The 26,090-nt window shown below is 42.3% G+C and overlaps 1 protein-coding gene across 1 annotated transcript in view; it reads left to right on the forward strand.

Moving 5' to 3' along the window:
* Positions 1 to 15,168: 15,168 nt before the first annotated feature.
* The window catches only part of SCN11A (sodium voltage-gated channel alpha subunit 11), a gene marked incomplete at both ends in the record, with an annotated part of 82,624 nt that continues 71,702 nt past the window's right edge, over positions 15,169 to 26,090 (forward strand). The window contains 3 exons of the mRNA XM_080810640.1: positions 15,169 to 15,435; positions 19,895 to 20,058; positions 21,276 to 21,362. Of these exons, the coding sequence (XP_080666766.1) occupies positions 15,169 to 15,435; positions 19,895 to 20,058; positions 21,276 to 21,362 (518 nt within the window). The remainder of the gene's footprint in view (positions 15,436 to 19,894; positions 20,059 to 21,275; positions 21,363 to 26,090) is intronic.

Genomic DNA, 26,090 nt, shown 5'->3' on the forward strand with positions numbered 1-26,090 from the left:
ATAATTTAGTAGGAACTTAGGTTATATATGTATAGTGAATAGAACAGAAGCATAAGGAAAAAAACTGTCAAAATCCAAGTTTTTGAACAGAGATTAAATCTGTTATTGAGGCTACCTGGCTTTCTTTAGGGTGAGAGATATCTGAGTGGGGCCCTATGGGGGCAAGTTTGGTGTTTAGAGCCTAAGGGATCATAAGGTGACCTCCTGACTCTCATAACATCTCTCTGACTCTCTCTCCTTTAGGACACTTGGCTGTAAACAGCTACAGCCTGTCGGGGAGCAGAGTGTGGATAGTGGGACAGGGCCACTGCAAGGGGCTAGGGATTGAGGTTGGCCCCATGCTTGTCATCCCTGTATGATGGGTTTGTGGTCCTGGAGAAGCTGCAAGCCTGAGACTGCTGCCACCTCCCATCCTGTTCAGCCAGGCACAACGCTTTGTTCTCTCCAATTAACTGTGCATAACAACAAGGAGTGAAACCAAGTGATTTAAGCAATAATTTATCATATTCAGTTCACCATTAACAGCCATCTAGTGTTTCCTTTGCCCTTTTAAATGAGTCTTTGTTCTGGTGCTCAGCTCTTCTGTGTATTTCATAAGCTTTTAGTGAGCCTTTCCCTCCCTCACTCTCCCTCTCTCCGGCCCTCCTCCTGCTTTCCTCGAGCTCTGAAGCACAAGTGTCTTTCTGGAAGCAGCTGAGCCATCTCTCATCTAGCTTCCTTCATTCCATTTAATAGGGAACTTGAATGTTAATTTATGACCATGAACTCCAGGCTGGGTGCTGCTTGATGCAAGGGAAGAGGACACAGTCTTTGCTCTGGACCAGCCTGCAACCTAAATGGGGTGATGAGGCTCCTCCAACATGAAATGGGCAGAGGAGGAAGTGGGGGACAGTCGATGTCACCAAAGTAAGACCTTGCTGTGAGAAAAGCTCCCTGGAGGAGAGGGCTTCGGCTGAGTTCTGAATGTTGGTGTGGATTCAGGGAGGACATAGGGGATAGGCCAATCCGTGCAGGGTCCTAGCAGGAGCACGGTGTGGATTTGGGCATGAGCCTCCAAATAACTTGAGAGTAGGTAATAAGGTCAGGGAGGTGAGCCTTAGCCAGGCCGGTACCACCCAGGGTGGCCATTTGTCTGCCTGCTTGCTGCTTTGTCTCCTCTTTGGGATCACCAGGTCTGTGAGCCTCCCTTTCTTAGCCTCTTGGTGTTTGGGGTATGGGGAGCCCAAGCTTACAGAAGAAATCAGGTAGTGGCCCCAGAGAAACTTTAGGTTTTCTGAGTCTTATTTACTTTCACGTCTCTTTTCTGCTGGGTTTCCTCTCTCTCTTTCTCTTTCTCTCTCTCTCACTCTATGTATGAGTGAGTATGAATGCATACCTGGGCTCCCAGGGACCCTCATCAGACACTTGTGTTCTGGATTTGGGCCTGGGGTGGTAATAAGAGAATTGGGGCAACAGGGCTGTAGCTTTGAGTCACTGAGACTGTGAGACCCTCAGACCCCACAGGGACCCTGGTAGCAGCTTTGTCCTTCTGTTGAGGTCTGTTGGGCTCCCTGACGTAGAAGATGTGCCTAAGGGTGTGGAGGTAGGGAAGCCTGGGCCTTAGGGCCTGAAGGAGACCCACACAGGGCTTTTCTCTTGAGCAAGGTACCAGGGCTCTGGGAGTTCACTGAAGGTCCCATCGTCAGGGTGTGCCTACTGCCGACTGACCTGACCCCTTCTAAGAAGAAAATTCATGCTGGGTGTTGTCGGGGAGTGGTCTCACTGGCCTTAAGGGGCTGAGATGATGACAAGTTGGACTGTTCAGGGCATAGATAATTCAAGAGTGGAGAGGAGCAGAGGGGGAAAAGCTGCAGAGGGACCCCAATGGTCTGACTCTCCAGGCATCTAGGAACCTGTATACACTCACTTCATGGTGTCTTTTAAGACTAAGCTGCCTTAAAAATAAGGCATCAAAAAATTAATTGAAATTTCTGGTATCCATTTTAATGTCTAAAATTAAATGTAAAATTGACAGCAAACAAAGTAAGACAGTATTACCTTTGGTTCCAAATTATGGCAGTCCAATGAGGTGAAGACATGCTTCTTACTAAAATTTCTTTTGCAGAGAACATACTATTTATTTGAAGGGAATACTCAGATAAATTGCTTGAGATGGCAGATGAGACCCAAGGGCATGCATTTTTAAAAAGTGGGGAATATCATTCAAACTGTTACACTCAAGTCATGGAAAGAAATTTGCCTCATTCTTGAGAGGAAAGTGGTAGGAAATTAAAGTGAATGAAAAGAATTGAGGGCCCAGTGGGGCTGGGGAAGGCCAAGAGAGATTTCCCCAGGCCAAAAGCAAGGGACAGCAGGAGTGGGTCCAGGAGACAGCCGAGGGGCAGACAGCTAACATCTGTGCTACAGATAAAAGGATACATTCTTCTGATAGCCACTGATGGCCACAGGCTCAAGTATTCCAGAGGTTTTGGTCAGGCCACCTTTTATGGAGGTAGCCGGAGGAGCTACCGTGCCCCGGATTTCGAAGAGAGCTGAGTATCATCACGTTTGGTTTCTGTGTGAAGCACTTATCCAAGATGCAGCTGAAGAGGAGGGTCTTCCGACGCCTCCTGTGACACCCAGTCCCTCTGTTTCTGAACTTGAACCTCAGAAAACCTTGTTTCTCTTCCGTATACATTGTGAATTCGTTTCCAGATGGCTTTACATTTGCTCCAGAAATACCAACATACATTTTCTGCTCAGTCAAGAAAAAGCACAGAAAAAGCTGAAATGACAAAACAATGAGGGCATCATGAGGCAAACCTACCTGAATTCTTCAAAGGACACTCAGCTGCAGCCCCAAGACCACCTTCAGCCTCTAGGGTACTAAGGGCTACTGGAGAGAAGGGTTGAGGAGAGGGGCTGGAATGGGTGGTCAGGCAAGGCAGCTTCATAGGTCAGCTGTATTTCTGTATTTCTGTCCCTACAGCTCAACTCCCTTCCTCTCTGTGTTCTCTGAGGAGTGGATGCTCAGATGTCTAATGTCAGGCAGGCCCCTGAGTGCTCAGAGCCTAGACCTGGTCCTCTTGTTTATGTGCTTGGGAGTGCTGTCCCTTTAAGATTTTTTTCCTTGCCTTTTCCCCTTCCCTTCCTCCTCACCAAGGGCAAACAGAGAAGAATGAAGCCAGGGTAAATTGAGAAAATATTTGAAACCTATTAAGTGTGGCTACAAGTTTATTGTGATTCTTAAGTTAATTATATCCTTTTTGACTTCCAGCCAGTCCCTTCACTGGGCTTGCATATAGACTTGGCCACCTATCCCAGCCTCAGGCTGGCGGCATGCCTGTCTGCCTGCCTAGTTCTCTGCCTCCCTCCCTTCCTTCCTCCACCTAGTCCCCTCTCCCTCCTGTGCAAACAAGCTTAAATATGGGAGGGGCTGTGGTGGGTATCAAGAATTTGGAAGTGGGTACTTGTATCTTGTGGGGGTGGGGTGGTAAGGGCACTGTAGCTAGCAGGCAGCCACGTGTGTGAACACTGACTCTTACCACAACCACCTACATTTATTTTAGCTTGTGCTTTACAGTTCACAAAGTGGTGTAACCCCCCGATCATTTAAACCTCATGAATGCTGTGGACAGTAGGTGTTATCAGTGCCATTTCTGGAAGAAGAAACCAAGATTTAGAGACATTTTAAAAAGAGAGCTCATGGCTTTTAGGTGGCACAACAACGTAGGATTGGTGTCGGGTCTTTTTGGTTTCCAAAGATCCATAAAGTTATATCTTTGTTTAATATTTAAGAGTGTACAAAGAGAAGTTCATACAAATTGCCTCATTTAATCCTTAAAACATTGTGATGTTGGTGCTGTCCCCATTTGGGGGTTCTTTAGGAGCTGCTTCTCCTGGATCCATTCTCAGCTTGGCAGTGAGAACTGCCTGACCTCCAGATCCCTGACCTCTGTTGATGGTTCAGAGTCAGGTGCTGGAGCCAAGTGGGATGATTCAGGTTCTTCCCCAGGGATTTTTGTGTCCCAGAATAAAAGGGCTTTGCATTTATACACATAGGTCCACTAGGACCACAGAAAGCTAGTGTACAGTAGAATAGTGGAGCGTAGAGGCTGAGGAATAGCAGTAGAAACAGGAGATGAAGAGAGATGGAGCTTTCTGAGTTTCCTACAGGTCTTCAGTTTTTGGTTCTATTCCATGAGGGTTCACAGCATTTCTTCCTTGGATTCTATGTGACACCTGTGATCCTTGCCAATAAAGTCTCTTTTCTGCTTATACTGTATACTGTGCTTAGGATTTTGTTACTTGCAATTAAAAGACTCCTCAATACCACATACCAGAAATACACATCGTATCAGCATACATATCAGAAAGTAGAACCACAGTGAACTAAATGCTAAATGCAGGAGCCAGGAATGAACTGTGGAAGTTAGAGGATGAAGCAGTCTTCACTCTTGTGTTGCAAGAGACCTCAGGAGCTGGACATTGAAACCTTTCTCCAGTCTCGTGCTAGCCTTTGGCTGACCCTGTGGCATTAGGGGAAGGCAGAATATACAAGAACCAGCTTTTAGGAGGTTTCCGAGTCAAGCAGCTGCTTTTGGTACCACTGCTACATTTCCTCAGACCACCTCTGACTTCAGCTAAATCAATCACAGCCAGTTAGTTCCCCTTGGTTAGTTTGCTTCCCCCAAATTTTCCCACAAATGTTCCATCCACTTTCTCTGCCACACCTGCTGTGGTGCATGTCACTACCCTCAGCGTTATCCATGAACATTGTTTACTTGCATGGATGTCTTATTGTCAGTGAGACACCAATAGGGGTGCACATCAGGGAAACAGAAGATTTGGTGGTTATATGTTATCAGAAGTTTAAGATTTTGCCAGTGCCAGGCCTGTGACTCAATACAAGTTCAAGTTCAAACTCCTTAGTGGTGTTCAAATGGTATGCAAGGCCATGCAAAATCTCCTCTTCCATTGTGTCCCTTTCCTTGTCACCTCTCCATCCTCATAGAACCACTTGAGATTCTCTACACATGTCCTGTCCTTCCAGGCCTGTGTGTCCTTGTTCCGGCTTTTCCTGGAAAGTCCATCCCTACTTGCTCTGCCTATTGAGTTCTCATTCATTGTCTCAGCCTCAGCTCAAATCCTACCTCTTCTTGGAATCTTTCCCAAAGTGAGTTGCTCCCTGATCCCTTCTGTGGAGACCTCTTTTTGCATCTTGCTTGCAGCTTCTTGATGCTGTCTTTCTTGCTTATAGTTCTTCGTACATTTTTCTTTCTCAGGCAGCAGACGGCATGCTCCTTAAGGACTCAGGTCTTGTTTTGGTATTTTCAGATATTTGGAATAGTGGAGGTTCAATGTCATCTTTGCTAAATAAACAGATGGATGGGTGGCTGCAGTTAAAGCTGATGATTCTGACTTGGCCACTGATGTGGAAGGTCGTTAGCTTATCAGATGGCAAGACTGAAACCAGCAGGTTCTTGCTCCCTGCTAGCACCCAAAGAGAGGTGACAATGCTGAGTGGGTCCAAGAAAGCAAATGTGGGGCATCCTGACCCTGTGCTGATATTAGCATCTTCTTGCTATGAGGACTCAACACAGGGATTTTGCTCCAGCTTTCTTTCTTTTTTTAAATTAACATATAATGTATTATTTGCTTCAGGGGTACAGGTCTGTGAGTCATCAGTCTTACACAATTCACAGCACTCACCATAGTGCATACCCTCCCCAATGTCCATCACCCAGCCACCTTATCCCTCCCACCCCCCTCCCTTCCAGCAACCTCAGTTTGATTCCTGAGATTAAGAGTCTCTTATGGTTTGTCTCCCTCCCTAGTCCCATCTTGTTTCATTTTTCCCTCTCTTCCTCCACCAGCCCTGCCTCTCATATTCCTCATATCAGTGAGATCTTTTTTTTTTAATTTTTTATTTCTTTTCAGCGTAACAGTATTCATTGTTTTTTCACCACACCCAGTGCTCCATGCAGTCCGTGCCCTCCCTAATACTCACCACCTGGTTCCCCCAACCTCCCACCCCTCGCCCCTTCAAAACCCTCAGGTTGTTTTTCAGAGTCCATAGTCTCTCATGGTTCACCTCCCCTTCCAATTTCCCTCAACTCCCTTCTCCTCTCCATCTACCCTTGTCCTCCATATTACTTGTTATGCTCCACAAATAAGTGAAACCATATGATACTTGCCTCTCTCTGCTTGACTTGATCTTACGATACTTGTCTTTCTCTGATTGACTTATTTTGCTTATCTGCTCCAGCTTTCAAATGCATGTTTGCCTTCCCCAAGTTCTCCAGGGAAGGAGTGAGTCTGGGGAAAGTCCTGAATGCAAACCCCGTACTGTTCGGCTGGCCTGGGTTTGTATGTTACTCTTTAGAAGTCCTTACATTTGGAATCATTTGCATTCACCTTGAAGATGAAGCTAGGATGTTCTCTGAAACTTCAGAGTGGGAAGTCAGAAAATGACTTAATAGCTTAGGAAAATAATATTTGTGAAGAGTTTATATTTAAAAAGGCCAGGACCTTTTAAGATAATGGATTTAGAGGCCTCCTTTACCTCTTGCCACACATGTTTTTATCCATATAAAAATGCTTATTTATTAACTCTAAGTACTTCTCCTATTCTTTGGTCTTCTGTTATTCTGAGAATCACTCTGAAGTCAGAGAGGGTTAGAATTTCTGATCATCACTGCTTTAAAAAGTGAGGGCATATACATTGTGCCAAGCCTGGTACTAATCCCATGTCTGTGATTTCAGTTTCTCTGCGTGGGATCTAGGTGTTGAGTCAGCTGGGGGATAAAAACAACCAGGCCTTTTCCCTCTTAAAAAGGAAGATACTTATATCCAGTGTTTGCAGTAGAGCTATCATCACATTTGCTTCTTAAGACTAAGGAGGTTTGAAAGAATTATCCCATTTTATACAAAGAAAATTAAGGCTCAGAGAAATTCAGTGCTTTACCCAATACCATGCAGCTTTACTGGTAGAGCTGGGATTTATGCCCAGTTCTTTTGACTAGTGTTCAGTGCCACTTCTGGCAGGACCCAAATCTGCCTGTAATTCTACTCCAACACTCCTTTAAACACCTACTTCCTACCTCCTACCCCCATGTAAACACCCATCTTGAATTGTTTATCCCTGTTTGGCTGTCAGCTAGCCGCTAGAAGGTGACAGTGGCTGAAAATAGCTTATGGTGTGACACTTTACAAAGAGATTCAAGTTGTCCTTGAAAATTAGTAAAACAAAAGCTAACTAGGGGGAGTTTGGGGTTTGAGGACAAATACATTCTGGAGTTGTTTTGGAGGCCAAGGGATTTTCTTGGTGTCCCTTATGACAACCACATAGGCAAGCATGTGTTTTCATAAGTGGGGACCCCCAGTGTTGGTGGCAAAGAAAAAAGAAAGGAGGAGCAGCTGACTGGGTACCTTATGAGCAATTTCACATTGTGGGCCTTAGTAAGTCCTGGGGGGCAAAACCCCAGAGCGCCTGGGTTAGGTGGCCTGCAGGCTACGCTGCTTGGAGAAGCCCTGCCTGGCTTTTCAGATGGACTCTTTGCAGTTCTCTCACCCACTTGGATGAGGTCAAAGAAAAAAAACAACCTGTTTCTTTATTAATGATGCTTTCTGCAGAGTTAGATTAAGCGCTGATTAAAGGCAGATGCTTCCAAAGTATAAATGTAAGTACCATCTCAGTCACTTCTCCGGTTACAGGGTTTCCTACACGATTCTTTAAAATCACTTTGGCCGTGTTCCCATTTGCCTTCCTCACGCTCTCCACCCAGCTTCCGAGCCGCCCCTCCCAGAAGGCCTCCAACTGCCAGGAGCAGGAGCTCAGACTCTCAGAGACTTGCGTGGAGAGCTTTGAGAGGTGCCACTGGGGCTGCAGTCTGGAGCCACCTTACCAAGGCAGGTAAGTCCTCTGGGCTGGGGCAGCCCTATTCTTCTGTGCCTTCAAGGCTAGACCTGTCACTGTGGAACTTGCTGTGTTTTTTTCCATCAGGATGGGATACAGGCCTTTTGTAATCATTTCCTGCTCAAATCAGAGTCAGGAACCAGGTACAAGATGCATGGCTCAGGTTACGGGGTTCATGGAGGTGGTTCTCCTCCTTTCAAGTGCTCTGAGAAGGCCTGAGGCCACGGGGACAGGAGACAGCTACCGGCCTAATAAGTGCTTACAACACTGGGCTTCATGTCAGGAATTGGGTTTTTCTAGAGAAGATATGTTCAAGTCTTATATCCTGAGACTATCATGCAAATCCTCCAAATAGTTTGAGTTCTCTGTGCCCAATTAATTTAATCAGAAATTAATGTATCCTTAAATTTTTTTTTTCTGAAGAGCTAATCAATCTGGGATTGATTTTGGATTGAGATCAGTTGAGTCAAAGTCTGTTCATGTTCATTTGTTTTCTGATTTTCTTATGGGATATTATTTTTTGTAAGCCGCATTGATGGACCTGGCTTCTGTGTCACCAAAGTTAAGATCTTGTTGTTTAGACAACCACCCCAAATGGACAAAGGGCCATCTTATAGGGTACATTACCATTGGGCTGTCTGGGTTGGGTGTATGGGAGGGTGTCATGGTGGGGCGGTGGAATGCATGTGGGAGTGACAGGTGAATTCAGAGGTGGCAGTGAGGCTGATGTCCTGGGAAGCACATCACACAGTGAGGGTGTCATAGACCCCACCCAGCCCAGCTGGAAGCTGTGTGGCTTTCTTCTCCTGACTCCCCTCTCTCACCTCCTTGAGGTGTCTTAGCTTGGAGTAGGAAGAACTAGGCAGGTAGGTGGATTACATGGTGGTGATTACTTGGGATTGAGTTTCTCTAGCATGTCCTCATGTGATCATAGGCGAGTATCTCAATTTCTCTGAGGTCTCCTGTTCTCTTCTGTAGAATGTGGATGATATAACAACATCCACCTTGTAGATCTCCTGGGAAGTTAAGAGAGATTATGAGAGATAATCTACTTAAAGCATTTGACCCAGTGCTTAGCCCATAGTTTAGAGCTCTTATTAATCTCAGTGTGGAGTTTCAGATTGTGTATACCAGAGCCACATCGAAATGTTTTGGCCGTGCAGTTGCAAACCTGTGGTGGCTTCCCCAGTGACTTCCCCTACTGGTTAGGGTAAAGTGTGAGGATCAGGTTGTCCAGTTTGGCTTCTTACTGACAGAGAAAATTGGAGAGAAACAGTAGTCTAAGAAGATCTAAGGTTAAAACCCCTGCCTATTAAAAGAAGGACACAAATAGTTCACCTTCATTCCAGATGAATATTTCCTTTCAGAAACCCCCCACAGATAATATTTATCCCATGACATTGTTCTTTTTCTCCATGAGATTGTTCTGAGGATTAAATGAGATAATGTAACATTAACACACTTAAAATTTTACCTGAAACAGGATAGAAGCCATTAAATGATTGCTGTCACTGTAAAAATGTTTGTAATACCACATTAATTGAAAAGTTCATCAAGGAAAATTGCATATGCATGACAATGTCAGCTACTAAATATATGGACATAAAGACTGCCAGAAAGAAATATACCAAAATGTTAAAAACGTGCATATGCTAGGTGGCTTTTGTTTGTGGGAGATCATTTCCTTTTCTTGTTTTCTGAATTTTATTTAATGGATGATTCCATCAGCCAGGGCCCTGGCAGGAAACAGATGGCACATCCAAACTGGGCATTTTGAGGCTATTTTATTAAAGGGATATTTTTTAAACGGAGGCAGAGTTCAGGAACAGGAACCAGTGAGGGTGCAGTTTTCAGGTATGGTGAGAACAGGGTGTCATTAGACCTACATTTGATGGGGCCCAGGGAGGGAGGTTTTACAGAACCAGAGAGAGCCCTGTGGATGGGTCACCTGGCAGGAGCTGTGGTGAATGGCCGCCACTGGGCAGAGGGGTGGGGAGGAAAAACCTGACCTCACTCTCCACTATTCTCTGGGTCTCTTGCTGGTGCCTCCCATCAGCCAAACCTAGCCAGAAGCCAGAGTTCAGGGGATCCCACTAAGGGGCCCATGTGAATCAGCTGCACAGGCTCTGAGCAGAGAGAAGAGGATAGGGAAAGGTCTGGTGGGCAAACTGCTGATGTGTAGCACAGTGAAGTTACGCAAATTTTATAATGACTGGTAGAGTCATAAATAAGAAACAAAAGCCCTTTGCTGCCCTCAGTGTTTTCACACATGCACACATCTCCCATTGTCCTTCCAGCTCAATGATTTCTGATTCTTCATTAACCACTGTGTCCTCTGGGTTCCCACAGCATCTAAATTTCTCCCTAGAGCAGCCACACTCACTGTGTGGTTTCATCCTCTATCCTTGACTCGCCTAAATCCCCACATTGTAAGAACCTTGAGGGCTGGGATGGTGTTTTAAACCATTTTGCATTTCCAGCACCCAGTGCATGAATGAGTGTGCAACTGGAGTTCAGATCTAATGCGTCTATAAGGCTTGTAGGTTGGAAGTAAAGCCTGGAGCTACCTAATCTTAACTGCAAGTGAATTCTCGAGAAATTCTCGAGGGTCTCGGCTTAGGGAAGTGAAGCCTCAGCTCTCTTTCCTGGTTGAGTGCTTGACTTCTGTCTGTTTAGCGGGAGTCGGCCCACGAGCCTGCTGAGGGCCAGTTCTCAGAGAAGGAGGAGCAGAGCCCTTTCTGCTGGGCAACTCCCCACTGCCCCTGCAAGTCTAGTGCATCACATCGGGAAGGCTTGGCAGGGCCTCTGCATGGGCCTCTCAGTCACTGTGGTTTCCTGTGTGAAATCATAATTCACATGTCACTGGCCTCCTGGTTAGGACAGCAAGTTGGAATTATGCATCCTTCCCTTATGACTCAAGGAGATTTAGAGCCTGTCATTGTACCCGATATTTTGACTGTGTTAAATCCAAGGATGTTTGGAGCCCTGGAAGGATTTTTACAGTCCTTTCCAAATCTATAAAAGTAATAGTTACATGCACGTAATTCAAACAACTCAGAAGCAAGGAATGCTGGGAAGGGAATCATGTGAAAAATAAAATGTCCTCACTTTCACCTGTATTCTCAGTCCCACTTTGAACTGTTTCAGTGTTTCAGTGTTCTGGTCATTGTCTGGCTAACTCTAATTGATTCTCTCATGCTTCTATTTTTTTGATTCATAAAGATTAAGTAGGAGTTATAAATTGTCTCTGTGCAAGATAAGGAATTTAGTGTACTGACAGTAATCCTTCTGCTGTTCCCATGGTTCCTCCAGTTTCTGCTACTTAGTATATTTTTCACTTGGTCTTGCCCTTGAGTACCTGCATAATTTTAAGGGTTAGACTTATACTCGATCGCTTGATCCATTGACCTCCCATAGAATGTCTGACTCTCCACGTGGTTAAGAAGAAGAAATTCATGGCTCTGAGCCTCCCTTCCCCTTTGCTTTCCAACTCTAGCTTGTAATAATATTTTATAACATTTATATCATTTGAATTCTATTCTATAACTGTAATTAATTATGCTTTATCTGTAGGATGATTGTTAAAATTAAAAACTGGTATATAAGTTTTATGATACAGTGATTTTGTAGTTTCTAGTCTTTAAAACCAAGTACCATATTTGGACCCATAGAGAAGGGAATGAACATTGATGTCACGGACCTCCTGTTGCATGAAGAAGAATGTCCTAAGTGTCAACGTCAAGTAGACTTTCTTCTTTTCCTCCTCTGTCAGCTGCTCAAGCCATTTAGTTGGCTTCATACGTAAAACCTGAATTTCCAAAGAGCTATTGTTCTGATGGAACTTCTAATTGCCTTTCTTTTTTACATATTAAGAAACCCGTTGCTTAATCATATTCTTTGTTACAGATAATTTACTCTATTCCTAAAGGGTTTTTCTTAGGGCTCTCTGATTTCTAATTCTAGTTGGATCAATTGATTTTTTTAAGCTGATTGTAGTACAGTCACCCTGGAATTTTTTTATTGCGTGCTTGGGTTAGGTGCCCCATGTTTTGGATTTCAAGCATCCACCATTTTTTGGATTCTCTTTTCATTGTTTGGGAGCATATACTCAAATGATTTTTTTGTAAAGAATCATTCAGTGTCTGAAAAATTTGCCGTCATACTTGATAATTAGTGCTTGGAAAAGAATTGTATTCAGCCAATTTGATTCTTTAACCAATTTTCCATGCAATGCAATCTATTTTCTGTAAGAAAAATTTTCAGAATCAAGTATTTGAGGTATAAGTTCCACAATGAAGATTTGAATCATTCTAAATTTTATCAGTTATACCATATTAATTTTTATTTAATTTTGCATGCACAGCCTATATTTCTATAGTCCATTTTTTGAGTCTGCTTTTATTAAAGATATTTGATTCTTTCATCGTTTTTTCAGTTATTAAGAAAATTTTACTGCATGTGATTTTATTTCATCAGATTTACTTGAGTTGATAATTTTTATTTATTTATTATAAAGTCCTCTTATTTCTGGGTCAATTTTTGTAGTTTTTAGTGTCAACTTTAACACGTGGTTCTTTAGTTATTTCAGCATCTATAACAAATTTTAATGTGCACACTTTGTGGGGGTCTCAATTTTATTTTGTGTTACTTATTTCCATCAAACCTCTTTTCTACTAGAAATTGAGTAAAATACTCCCAGCTTCAGAGTAACAGGGTCAGTGCCCAGTTTCTTCTTTAAGAAACCCTGCACTACATTCCTTGCTATAACTTAGCGTAAGGTCTAGTTTTTGCCATCCAGGGTCTTTCTAGGCTCATCTATCTTCTAGGATCACCTAACATTCATATGCTGTTGACTGCAGAGGAATTCATCCCTGACTCAAATGTCTTTCGTGAGCACTAGAACCAAATACAGTAGAATCTCTTTATATTTCCACTTCATTTATACCAATTCAATCATATATGTTTATGAGAGAAAGGGGAGTGGAATGGAAGGGAGGGGGAATGGAGGGGTGGGAAGAAAGAGAGAGTAATTTAAGTAGTGTGGCCAAGTCCATCATCTAGGAACATCCATAAAGAGCTTGACCCTGAATGAATAGGACAGAATACAGTGAGTCTAGATTCCCTATGTCATTTCAGTTGATATATGATATATACCCACACTGTGGGCTTTAAATTACCGTTAGTATGTTTAAAGATATATACACTGCCTTTATCGTGGCCCTTAAACACAATCTGACTAGAAAAGGTGACTAGTCTGGCACCAGAAGAAAAATTTGCCATATTCACCTTGTTGACCACATAGGTGGGATGCTTCTTCAGTTTGGTGCCTTCCTGAGGAATTTTCAAGAGAAGTTTGATTATGGTTTTTTTTTCTTACGTGTTTTTTTCAAAGGCTAATGTGTGTAAGCTATGATTGCTCTGTATTCAAATGCCTCCTCGTTCTCTCCACTTGCAGGTTCCACAAACAGCTTCAATTCCATCTGTTTTAAATTCCGTTTATTCCCCCAAAGCTTCTTCCTTCCGTAGTACTCTCTGTCTGAGTGGGTGGCACCGTGCTGACCCAGCTGCCCAAGGCGGGAACCTCAGCTCCTTCCTGTCCCTCAAATCTCTCCTTCCCCATAAATCACTGATCCAAGGTATTTCTTAAGTGACTTTCAGATCCGCCCACTCCATTCGTCATCCTTAGTGGTTGTGATTGTTGGAACATTCTCTTCAGTTCCAGCTCCTCACCTCCTTTAGCCCCCGCTACTAAGTCCTATCCATTCTCATCAGTAAGAGAGATATTTTTTTAAAAAACCTGATAGTGTTACTCCTCTGTAACAACCACCACCACACACTCTTTAGCAACTCTCCATTACCCTCGGGGTAAAACCCATGATATTTACTAAGTATTATAGGGCCCCATGTGCTCTCTTAATGCTGACTGGGACCTTATCTGGCAATTCCATCCCACAAAATCTCCATCCCAGGCAGACAGAACCTGTTGACAGACGCCATGTTCTTTTTCACCCATGGGTCCCTGTACTTGCTGTTTGTTGCTCCTACGACATTCTACTGTCCTTTTTTCTTGTCTGTGTCTTACATCACCTTTAGGTCTCAATTGGGACATTAAAGCTTTGGCAGATCATCCCTGATTCACCAGGACCAGTTAGACACCTATCCCATGCACAAACATAGCACCCTCTACCTCTCCCTATCTTAACATCTGTCTTACTCTGTTGTAATTTCCTATCTTTTATCTGTCTTCACCACTACTACACCAGGGCAGCATAATTTGTAGGACCAGGAGGAGGGGCTGTTGTTTCTTCTCCATTAGTGCCTAGCCATGTTCTTAGAACAGACACTTAGCACATGGTTGCTGAATGAACAAACCAATGCTATGTTGGATTACCCACTGTAATTCTCTAGAGTGCCTTGGGAATCAATATTAGATTGACATTCAGGTATATAAGAAAGGAATAGGATGCTTGGCATGGGGAGTGAAGGCATTTAACCTGAGAACTACTGCATTTTCTCAGAGCCTACTTTTAAACTTGAGGTTGTAGAGGAAGTCCTTATAGAAGGGGCTGTCAGGGATAGGGGCCAATACAGCTATTATCTCATGGCAGAATGACCCTGTTAGTTTTGGCAAATCCTTGCTGCTTTCTTTGGGTCTCATTTCTGCCATATCAGGGTTTCAGAGGTAAGAGAGTTGGCTTAGAATCATAGGTGTTAGTGTAAATGTTTGTGCCTTTGTTCATAGCATTTTTGTTTCCATTCCACCACATTTTAAGACCTTTGCTGACCAGTGAGAAGACACATGCACTTATAGTTTTGATTTTGCAACCCGTATCTATGTCCCACTTAATTCCCTATCCTTTCTGCTCCTGTTCACACTGCGGCCACTGAGCCACCATCTGCAGGTCCTACTTCAGTAGTTTGGCAGGTTCGGTATTACTGTCTTGCTCAATGCTTGGGTCTCAGTTTTAGAAACTGGGCTTCTTCTGCCCATTGTTCCTGAACTTAACTTGCCACTTACATCTAGGTCCTCCAGGAATGATGGCCTGTTTTGGTCTTCCCTGTGCCCCAAATCCCTGCTATATCCACAATGGTGGTCACCTCTTCTGACTGGCTCCACAGCCAATGAACTCCCAAGTCCCCTCACTTCACTTAATTCTTATAGCTGCCCATGACAAAATCCTTAGAAAGTGGAATTCCAGGACAGGCTGTGTAATTTCTACCTTCCAGAGCTCTCTGAGGACCTACCATTTATCTCTCTCTTGAGGATGAAGATGGATGACAGGTGCTACCCAGTGATCTTTCCAGATGAGCGGAATTTCCGTCCCTTCACTTCTGACACCCTGGCTACAATTGAGAAGAGGATTGCCATCCAAAAGGAGAAAAAGAAGTGCAAAGATCAGACAACCTCAGAACCCCAGCCTCGGCCTCAGCTTGACCTAAAGGTCTCCAGGAAGTTGCCCAAACTCTATGGTGACATTCCCCGTGAGCTGATAGCAAGGCCTCTGGAAGACTTGGACCCATTCTACAGAAATCACAAGGTAGTTGACTTGGGGGTCTGGGCTGTTCTAACCATGTAGTTATAATGACAGTTACAAGACTCTCCAAACACTGATCTTGGAGCTTACAGGGATGTCTGTCTTTCTCCTTTGCTATCACCACTTGTTGATGACTTCGTACTCCTGAAAACCTCTTTCAGTCCTCATTTTCTCTCTGTAATGAAAATCTTGGCAAAGAGGAGGAGGACTAGAGGCAGCAGGAAGGTTAAAAGGAAAACAGAGGGAGAAATGGTGTCAGGAAAGAGGACTGGACTAACAGAAAAATTGGGTGTAGGCCATTTAAGTGATTGGCTTTTTGACTTCAGATAAACCACTTCACTAAGCCTCATTTTTCTGATCTGTAAAATGGGGATCATGTCTGCTTCCTATAACATGGGTATGATATGGAAGCGCTTTATAAACTGTAAAGCATTATGCCTATATGAAAGATGAATATCACTGTCCAAAAATGTCCATTTCAGCAGTAAGAGTTTTCCTCAGCAAACTTCTCAACTATAGGCTTTTTAGGCTACTAAATGAGATTTTTTGAGGCCTGAGCCACAGACCAACATGACACATAATAGAAGTTCAACAAATGAAGTCCAAGAATATGGCAGCCAATTGGGCATATGGAGAATTTTTTTTTCACAATTACCTGCATTTTATTGACACAATTCCCTGAGTAAAGTGCTACTGCCATAAATATGCCTGCTCTTTTATTGTCTTATATCTTATTTTAAGTCAATAGGTTTATGCTAATTTATAAAGTCTTAGGGTACTGGAATCTCTTCTATATATTCTTATTTATAAAGCATCAACATAACATCACAAATTTTAGGTATTTAACAAATGAATTTTGATGGTGATGCTGGCTTTTTTTTTTTTAATTGCAAGTACTCTTTATTAACATATAACGTATTATTAGCCCCAGGGGTACAGGTCTGTGAATCGCCAGGTTTACACACTTCACAGCACTCACCATAGCACATTCCTTCCCCAATATCCATAACCCCACCACCCTCTCCCTTCCCTCCTCCCCCCAGCAACCCTCAGTTTGTTTTGTGGGATTAAGAGTTTCTTATGGTTTGTCTCCCTCCTGATCCCATCTTGTTTCATTTATTCTTTTCCTACCCCCTAAACTCCCCATGTTGCCTCTCAACTACCTCATTATCAGGGAGATCATATGATAACTGTCTTTTTCTGATTGATTTATTTCGCTAAGCATAATACCCTCTAGTTCCATCCACATCGTCGCAAATGGCAAGATTTCATTTCTTTTGATGGCTGCATAGTATTCCATTGTATATATATACCACATCTTCTTTATCCATTCATCTGTTGATGGACATCTAGGTTTTTTCCGTAGTTTGGCTATTGTGGACATTGCTGCTATAAACATTCAGGTGCATGTGGGCATATGGAGAATTTTATGTAAATCCATGCCAATATGTGATAGGCTTGCTGTTTAACCTACCTGAATGTAGTTCTTATAGGGAAATTCTAGTAAAAGTTCATTAAAGGGACTCCTGAGTGAGGAAATGTGAGCTCTGGGCTGTTCTGATGGCTGTTTGAAAGACTGGGGCAGTGAGAACAATCCTCCCGTTTCAAGAAAAGCTCAGAAGACCTTACCATTATCATCTCACTGTGTGACCCAGCAGAGAATGGAAAATCTATCTCACCAGACTGAGTTCAGAGAGGAAGGAAATTTGGGGAGAAGTCCTAGAAATATGAGATACTGAGACCATTTTCTGCTGGCAACCGTAAGAAATTGATCTCTCTAGAGAAATGTTGCCTGGTATTTCCTTATATTGGGACAGACCTAGGGTTACAAGGCCAAATGGGAACTGTGTGTATAGAGGAAAGTGGGATGTGAGTGGGAAAAACAAGAAAGGGGATGAGAGATGAGGGAACAGAAACAGTCCAGTATTTCTCCTTCTTATGCCCCAGAACTCCAGAGTCTTCTTGGAGGCAGAGTTGTTAAATGTGAGTTAACTGCTGGAGGTCTTCTGCCTCAAGACTGGAGCAGGCAGCAGCTTGGTGCACTGTAGACAGTCCTGAGAGGATAGGTTCTGTTCTAGAATCATCTCTTCTCAGCTTGGGCTCTCCCTTTAAATCAGAAGACATGATACTTCTTTAGAACTCTGCACACCCATGACCCCATGTGGCTGGCTGGTACTCTCAGAAGTCATGTGAGATATACGTGGGATTTAGCACTCCACCTCGCAGATGAGGGAGCTAACGACTAGATGGGGCAGTGGATTAGGCCAGGCCAAACAACCAGTAAGGGATGGAGTTGTGATTCAAACCCAAGGGCTCCTTCTGTAGTCTAACACTACTTCCTATCTTTAGAAATTTCCATTTTGAAGAGCTACAGAGAAAGGGGTGGAGTCAGTAAGCACACAGAAGGAGGTGGTACCTATCATTTTAATAATTAAAACCCTGATGAGTATAGTTAAATACACCATTAGTTGAAATATTTAAAGCAGTCAGAGATGGCATTAATAAAATATCAAGGGACACAGAGGCAGAGCCATATCATGCCACCTATTAATCTGGGGTGACCCACCTCAGGGAGAGGTTTGCTTTCTGCCCTGAAATTATCTTTCTATCCAGAGGAAGGGCCCAGAATCCCTAAAGTGGGTCTTGGGCTCCTGAGCTCATAACTTTCAGAGAACTCTGTGGCCCATTTCCTTTTGTTATAGAGGCAACAGAAAATATCCTACTCCATTTTTTTCCTGCAGCCAGATGGCCAGCAGACAAGTAAGTTCCAGCAACTCAATGAAGGATGGTTGATGGTTGGCAGTGACTGAAGTTCTGGTACGTCAGCCAAGGCAGCATCCATCCTGCTATATTGAGCCTGGGTGACAAGGCTTATCTTTTCTGCATAAGAACATACTGGATTACATGTCAAGTAGTACTTTTGCAAATCTTAAAAGAGCAGAGATATGGGGAAACAGGGACGATCCTCATTCTGTGAAGACTTTTGTAACTAACAACTTTAGGGACATATAAGGGGACATCCAGATTTCGGCTTAATGGAAAGAAGAGGTCTAGGAGTTGATGTTAGAAGCCTGTGAGTGATGGATTGTTGTCCGGAGGCTGCTTCATTCCCAAAGCCCAGGAAGACATAGTAGGAAGAAATGGGTGCAATTATGGTATTCTTCAGTGGAGCCCAGTGGGCATTTTGGATGGGACAGCATGCCATTTAGCAGATCTGGCCTGGGTTTGGCATCCCTGAACCTAGCCAATAAAGGTCAGTAGGGCCTCCAGTAATTGTGACAGGCAATCAAAAACACTCACATCTTCAACGGATGGATGGATAAGGAAGATGTGGTCCATATACACTATGGAGTATTATGCCTCCATCAGAAAGGACGAATACCCAACTTTTGTAGCAACATGGACAGGACTGGAAGAGATTATGCTGAGTGAAATAAGTCAAACAGAGAAAGTCAAGTATCATATGGTTTCACTTATTGGTGGAGCATAACAAATAATATAGAGGACAAGGGTAGATGGAGAGGAGAAGGGAGTTGAGGGAAATTGGAAGGGGAGGTGAACCATGAGAGACTATGGACTCTGAAAAACAACCTGAGGGTTTTGAAGGGGCGGGGTGGGAGGGTGGGGGAACCAGGTGGTGGGTATTAGGGAGGGCACAGATTGCATGGAGCACTGGGTGTGGTGAAAAAACAATGAATACTGTTACGCTGAAAATAAATAAAAAATTTAATTAAAAAAAAAAAACACTCACATGCATTTCCAGATGCCTTCTGTAGGGCCTCTCCCACCAGTTGGGAACCACAGGCGGATTTGCCTGAATGTCTGTAAGGAGAATGGGAGAGCAAGTCTGGGAACCTTGATGACTTTTGTTGATGATCCTCAAGGTTAGAATTGACTGACAGACTATCTCATGTAGAACAGCTCAGGTACAACAATATGGGCTCTCTAGGTCCTTGAATATTCTAAGGTTTGTTTTCATTTATAATCAAAATAATTTTAAAAAATCTGCTGAATATGAATGTTCGATACTACTTCCATCTCTCCAAGTTCCTTCTAGTTCTTATCTCCATAGATACATACCATGGAGTATGAAATGAAGGATTTTGTTTGTCCCGGTTACTAGCCTCTGCCCATGTTTTTCTGCAGGGTCTATATGCTCCATTTCTGGAGCCTCCAGAGTATTACACTAGGTAAACAGTCCACAGCCCAGTACTTATCTTGGGATTCTGAGTGAGACCCAGGCCACATGGTGGATCTGTTGGTGTCCAGAATCACAGTGTAGACTGGTCAGAAAGTACCTTGGGCTTCAGAATAAAAGCACTGCAATCAGAAACTGTCAGGGTCATAATGAGCCAAGCCACACCTCAATCTGTGGTTCCACTAAATATTCTCTAAATGAAATCATGATAAATATTGTTTTGTCACTGCATGTAATTCTTATTGTGTGTGTTTGTTTTTGCAGACGTTTATGGTGTTGAACAAAAAGAGAACAATCTACCGCTTCAGTGCCAAGCGTGCCTTGTTCATTTTTGGGCCTTTCAATCCAATCCGAAGTTTAGCCATCAAAATCTCAGTCCATTCATATCTTTTCATTGCATCTTTTACTAAGTCCAGGTCATGTGAAAAGTACAAGGACCCCAGATTGTTCACATGCTTGTTGAGTGGAAGTAGCTCGTTCTTGAAACAAATTCTGGCTGAGGGCCGACTGCTGTTTGGCAGGGCCTCTGCTAGTGCTGTGTGTGAACAAGACTTGGCCCTGTGCTAGGATCCTGTGACCCCAGAAGGAGACAGGCCCTAAAGGCAGGCAGTTTTGTTAGTGAGATGGGCAGTTTGGGAGCGGTAGTTGTGCTTTGGAGGCATCCAGGATGACTTTCTGGAGAAAGGAACATCTAAGTTGAGACCCAAACAAAGGTTGCAAACTGTCAACCTTTGCTCTGTATTTAGCTGCTCAATGTGTTGTACTGGACCTACGCAGTGTTTAAAACTTTCTGGAGACACCCTATAATGCTAAAAGTCCAGATTTGCAGCATCTTTTGAAGATGGAACCTCTATGAAGCCTAGGCCTGCCTTCCTACCCGGCAGAAATCAGTGTCGTGAGGAAGCACTGCCTCTTTCAGAGGGGTTGTGCAAGCTCTGCTTCACCCCATCTCTGCCCCTCTCTGTGACCCCACATCTGCCCACTTCACCCATTTAAATGAATCCCTGAACTCTTAAGACTTTGAGATTCCATCCTCAGTGTTAAAGAGTAAAGACAGTCAGCATTGCTGATGTGGGCAGCAGGTAGTGGGGACACCAGACAGTTTTAGACTGGGAGACAAGAGTGCTAGACATAATGAAGTCCTGGGGCATGGGAAGGGATAACTATTCAGGTTGGATTCCCTAGAAGCAGAGCCTGAGATGAAGATTTTTATTTAAGTGATTCAGTTGCGGAGTGCTCTCTGGAGAAGGAAAGAGGGAAGCAGGATGGAGCGGAAAGAGGAGGCTGGTAAGGATGGGGTCTCAGCTGATCCCACATCAGCTTGAGCCTGCCAGGAGCTCTGGAGCACTAAATAAATCACAGAGCTGCTCCCCTGGAAGCAAGGGACCAGCTTTTTCTGTCTCGGGCCGTCAGACATGAGGAAGGGGGCTGTAGCCCTCCAGGTGAGGAGGCTGCCATTTGGCTGAGGACAGTTCTTCAGGGGAAGGGACAGCTATGAGTTGTTCTTTGCCAACACTCACAGTAAGCAGACAGGTGCACCTGTGGAAAGGAGACCTGGAGGTATGCCCACAGCCTTCACTGTGACTGATGACATGTGCCACCCTGTAGTGTACCTGCCTTAACGGACAGCGGTCACATTGTTCAGCATGTTCATCATCTGCACCGTCATCATCAACTGTGTGTTCATGGCCACCGCCTACAGTAAGGAAAACAGTAATACCGACAGTGCTGAGTAAGTGTTTGTCCTGCGCTTGTCCATCCTAAGGTTTTAAAAAAAATACACCTGAAAGACTTATGATTACATTAGAGTTCAGATATATAAAGACAAACTCACCCATAATCCCACTTCCCCAGCACAAATGCTGGCAGAGCCCATTTTAGTTTGGGATACATATTTTTATATTGTTTTTTAAAGACAGTTTAAAATAATAAACAACACACATACAAATTTTATGTCTAGCTTTTAAGTGGTTTTCTTTGGGTTTACATAGTCTTTATAGGAATCTACTTTTATGGTTATATAATATTTTATCAGGTGAATAAACCATAATTAACTATTCTAGCATTTTACTACTATAAATATTGCAACAAGCAACATTTTTGCATATAGCTACTTTTTAAAAAATTACTATTTTTTAAAGAAAGAGTTTAGAAATGGGTTTGCTGGATTAAAACTTACATTTTAATGCTTGAAAAATATATGGTGGCAAAATAGTTTCCAAAAAATTTGGAAAAGTTATTAATTTATAGAGTTGAAAATATTTATATTTCCTTAATTTCTGGATGGGTTGGACTCTTTTGTTTTAGTTTGTGAATTGGGTATTCCCATCTTTGACCATGTATCATTTTTGTTTTTACCCAGGTGCATTTCGGTGAGTTTTTGTATACTTAAAATATTAATTTTTTGTAATTTTTAGTTGGCTATTCAGACATATAAGTTAATTTTTCAACTCAGATAGTACTGTATTTTAATAAATATTCTCTTATATGTTGTCTTGGTTTTTCTAGCTTAACATATTTACTGCTTTAGTTTTTCAGGAATATATTGAATAAGGAAATTGACAGAATAATAAGAGATCTCTTATTTTGATCACATATTTAATTATGTGATAGAAACCACCACAATCAACATTACAGTACATTCCAGACACCCTAAAAGTTTCCTCATGCCTCTTGGCAGTAAGTCCCCTAACCCCAACTCCCAACGCTAGGCTTGATCTGCTTTCTGTCACCCTAGGCTAGCCTTGCCTTTTCTAGAATTTCATATAATGGACTCATATGGTATCTATGATATCATACTTTCATGTCTGGCTTCTTCCACTTAGCATGTTTTGAGGTGCATCCATGCTCTTGTTTATATCACTAGCTTTCCCCCTCTTTGTTGTCGAGTTGTATTCCTTTGTATGGGTATATCACAATTTGTTTTCCCATTCACCTGTTGATGGACATGTGGGTTGTTTCTAGTTTTTGGTTATTATGAACAAACTTGCTATGAACATTTCTGTATAAAAGTCTTTTTGTGGCTATATGTTTGCATTTCCCCTGGATAAATACTTAGGAGTGGAATTGCTGTGTGTTATATGGTGAGTATATGAGTAATAAGAAACCTGCCAAACTTTTCCAAGGCGGCTGCACTGTTTTGTATTTCTGCCAGCAACATATGAAGGTTTCGAAGTCTTTATTAATTTCATCCTTCAGTTTACTTTGAGTTTAATTGCTTTGAGTTTAATTTGCTTTTCCATTTCTAGCTTCTTAAGGTAGGAACTTGGTTGGTTTGAGATCTTTCTTCTTTTCTTGTACAATTGTATGAAGCTATAAATTTCCACCCATACTGCTAAAGCTTCATCCCACAGATATTGATACCCTGTGTTTTTATTCCCATTGGTTAAACATATTCCCTACTTCTTGTGATTTCTTCTTTGTCCCATATGTTATTCAGAAGTGTGGTTTTTTAATTTCCAAACATTTTATATTTTTCTAGTTGTCTTATCGTTGACAACTTCCAATTTAATTCGGTTGTGGAGAATATACTCTGTAAGATTTCAATCTTTTGAAATTAGGAGAAATTTATTTTATGGTTCTACCCTGGGAAATTTTTCACATGGACTTGAAAGAATGTGGATTCTACAGTTGTATCATATGATATTCTGAAAATGGTCAGTTAGGTTAAGGTGGTTGATGGTGTCATTTAGATTTTATCTTTTTACCATTTCTATTAGTACTTCTATGAATCACTGAGGAGAGGTTTCAAATCTCCATCTATGATTGTGAATTTGTCTATTATCCTTTTCTTTTTGGCAAGTTTTGCCTCATGTATTTTTGCAACACTATTATTAGGCACATACAGATTTATGGTTATTATATCTTCCTGATATATGCATTCTTTTATCATTATGAAATGTCTTTCTTTATCTCTAGTAGCATTCCTTTTAGTATTTGTTTTGTCTGAGATTATTATAGCTACTCCAGCTTTCTTATGCTTGTTGTTTGCGTGGCATATCTTTTTTCATCCTTTTACTTTCAACCCTTTTTTGTATTAATAGTGTACTGTATTTTTGTATTTTAGTGTTTTTGTAGTAATAGTGTATTTTTTGTGTTAATAGTTGGTTCTTGTTTATTATGCAGTGAATTTTTCAATCTCTGCCTTTTGATGGAACATTTATTTCATTTGCATTTAATATAATTATGAATATGCGTGAACTCAGGTCTGCTGTTTTTCTATCAGTTTTCTGTTGATTTCATCTGTTTTTTTGTTCCTTTGCGCTTCTCTTGTTCTTTCATTCCTGCCTTCTTTTTTGTTAATCAGGTACATGTAGTATTTCATTTGAATTCTCTGCTGTTTTTTTATTTTTGTTTTTGTTTTAGCTTTCCTTTTTGTTTTATTTTGTTTTAGCTTTTCCTTTTTCCTTTACATTACTTTTTAGTGATTGCTTCTTCTCTGTTGCTAAGTGAAACTTGGGATTTAGTTAAGGCCAGTGAGTTCAGGGCTGTGCCTTGGAACAAGAGGCATGGGCACCCCTGGGAATAGAAACCATCCTTACGATATCGCTAGGGAAAATGGTCTCCCCTCTAGAGAGCTGGCTATTCCATGTGAGGAGCTAACTGGTAGTGCAGGGGCTGCTGCTCCTTCTTTACTGCAGTGTCTCTGGAAGCCTTTATAGTCAATCAAGTGAGATCAATGGAGGAGGCAGATCCAGGAATGGGGATTGCTTCCATAGAAGTGGTCTGCTAGTGTTTCTGGTGAGATAAAATGAGTCTTCTTTTTCTGTTGATGGAAAGCAGTGGCCCAATTGGATGCTAATCTGCTCAAAGACCATTTCACTACTAAAACGTGTGAACATCTAGGCTGAAGGGAAGCTGCTGCTGTCCCCTGGTGGCATAGGGACTAGCAATGGATTCATGAAAGTAGGAGTGGGAGAAGGCTGTTGATAATGGTTTTATAAAAGAAGGCAAGTAACTGAGTTGTAAGGCCCATGAGGGGGAGAGTTTCTTTAGTTTTGTCAGTGTCCTTTGGTTAGAAAACTTTTAAATGGGAAATTGATTCCAAGCTGATAATTCTCAGAGAATGAATGCCAAAGTGCCCTAGGATAGGTCATGGTGTTCTCTTAACCTATCTGGACACCACCCATGGCCCTGACTGGATACCCTAACCATGCTTGAACTGACAGTGACACACTCCAGAGGACCTTATTTGCCTGGTGGTTTGGGATTTCCCTGTCACGGAGTTCCCAAGCCCTGTTCCTGGTGGTGGGCATGGCTTTACTCCATATCGTATGTCATGTTGGTCTGTCTGTCCCTCTATTGGCCAGGCTCCTGCTGGAAAAGAGAGAATGGGAGGGGGTGGGAGGTGGGAGGAAGAAATGGCAGTCAGAGTCTGTTTCCTCAATGGTCTGAGATCTAGATGGAGACTTGCAAAATCCCACAAATCTGCAATTACAGCCTTTTTCCAAAAAATACCCTTCACTTTGTAAATTATACCTCAGTTTTAAGGATGGTATTTCAGGGCAGATATGAATTAATCTTCTGTGTTCATTTGTCACCTAAAAGGTGATCAGCTTTAAAAAAAAAACAACAAACTGGAGCAGAGAGCCACTCACAACCATTTCTCTTCTTGGATTTGGTTACTTTGGATTTTTCAAGTTCCCAAGACTTAGTTCTTTAGCCTTGTGGACTGACAGTGGCTGGATATTCTATCAGAAAAGATCCATTTCTTTTACTGTGAAATGATAGATTGCTTAGATTGTTTGAATTGTTTCTGTCCCTAAAGGGAAACCTGTGTGTGTGTGTGTGTGTGTGTGTGTGTGCGCGCGCGCGCACGCGCGTGGAGAATCAGCATTTTTGACAGCTTGGGTTTATAACAAGAGAGATGGAATATTGTGGGGTTTTGTTGTTGTTTTTTATTTGCTTATTTTATTTGTTTTTGAAGGAGAAAGGGGAAGAAGGGAAATAAATTAGAGGATAGAACATGATGAAGGACTCAGGGAAGAGAATAGAAATGGGTTTTTCTTTTTAATTGTTGTAAAATACATGTTACATAAAATTTACCATCTTAGCCATTTTTCAGTGGTATTAAGTATATTCACAGAATTGTGCAACCAGTTACCACCATCGATCTCCAGAACTCTTTCTATTTTGCAAAACTGGAACTCTGTGCTTATTAAACACTAACTCCCCTCCAGTCCCTGGGAACCACCATTCTACATTGGTTTGCTATGTATTTGACTGCTAGGTTCCTCATTTAAGTGGAATCATACAGTATTTATCTTTTTGTGACTGGTTCATTTCCCTTAGCAGAATGACTTCAAGGTTTATCTACATTGTAGCATGTGTCAGGAGTTCCTTCCTTTTTAAGGCTGAATAAGTCTAGTTCCATACAAAATTTTTACAATATTATTGACTGTATTCCCTCTGCTGTACATTATCTTCCCATGTCTTTTTTATTTTATAACTTAAGGATTGC

The sequence above is a fragment of the Martes martes genome, assembly GCF_963455335.1.
Source record: "Martes martes genome assembly, chromosome: 1".
NCBI lineage: Eukaryota > Metazoa > Chordata > Mammalia > Carnivora > Mustelidae > Martes > Martes martes.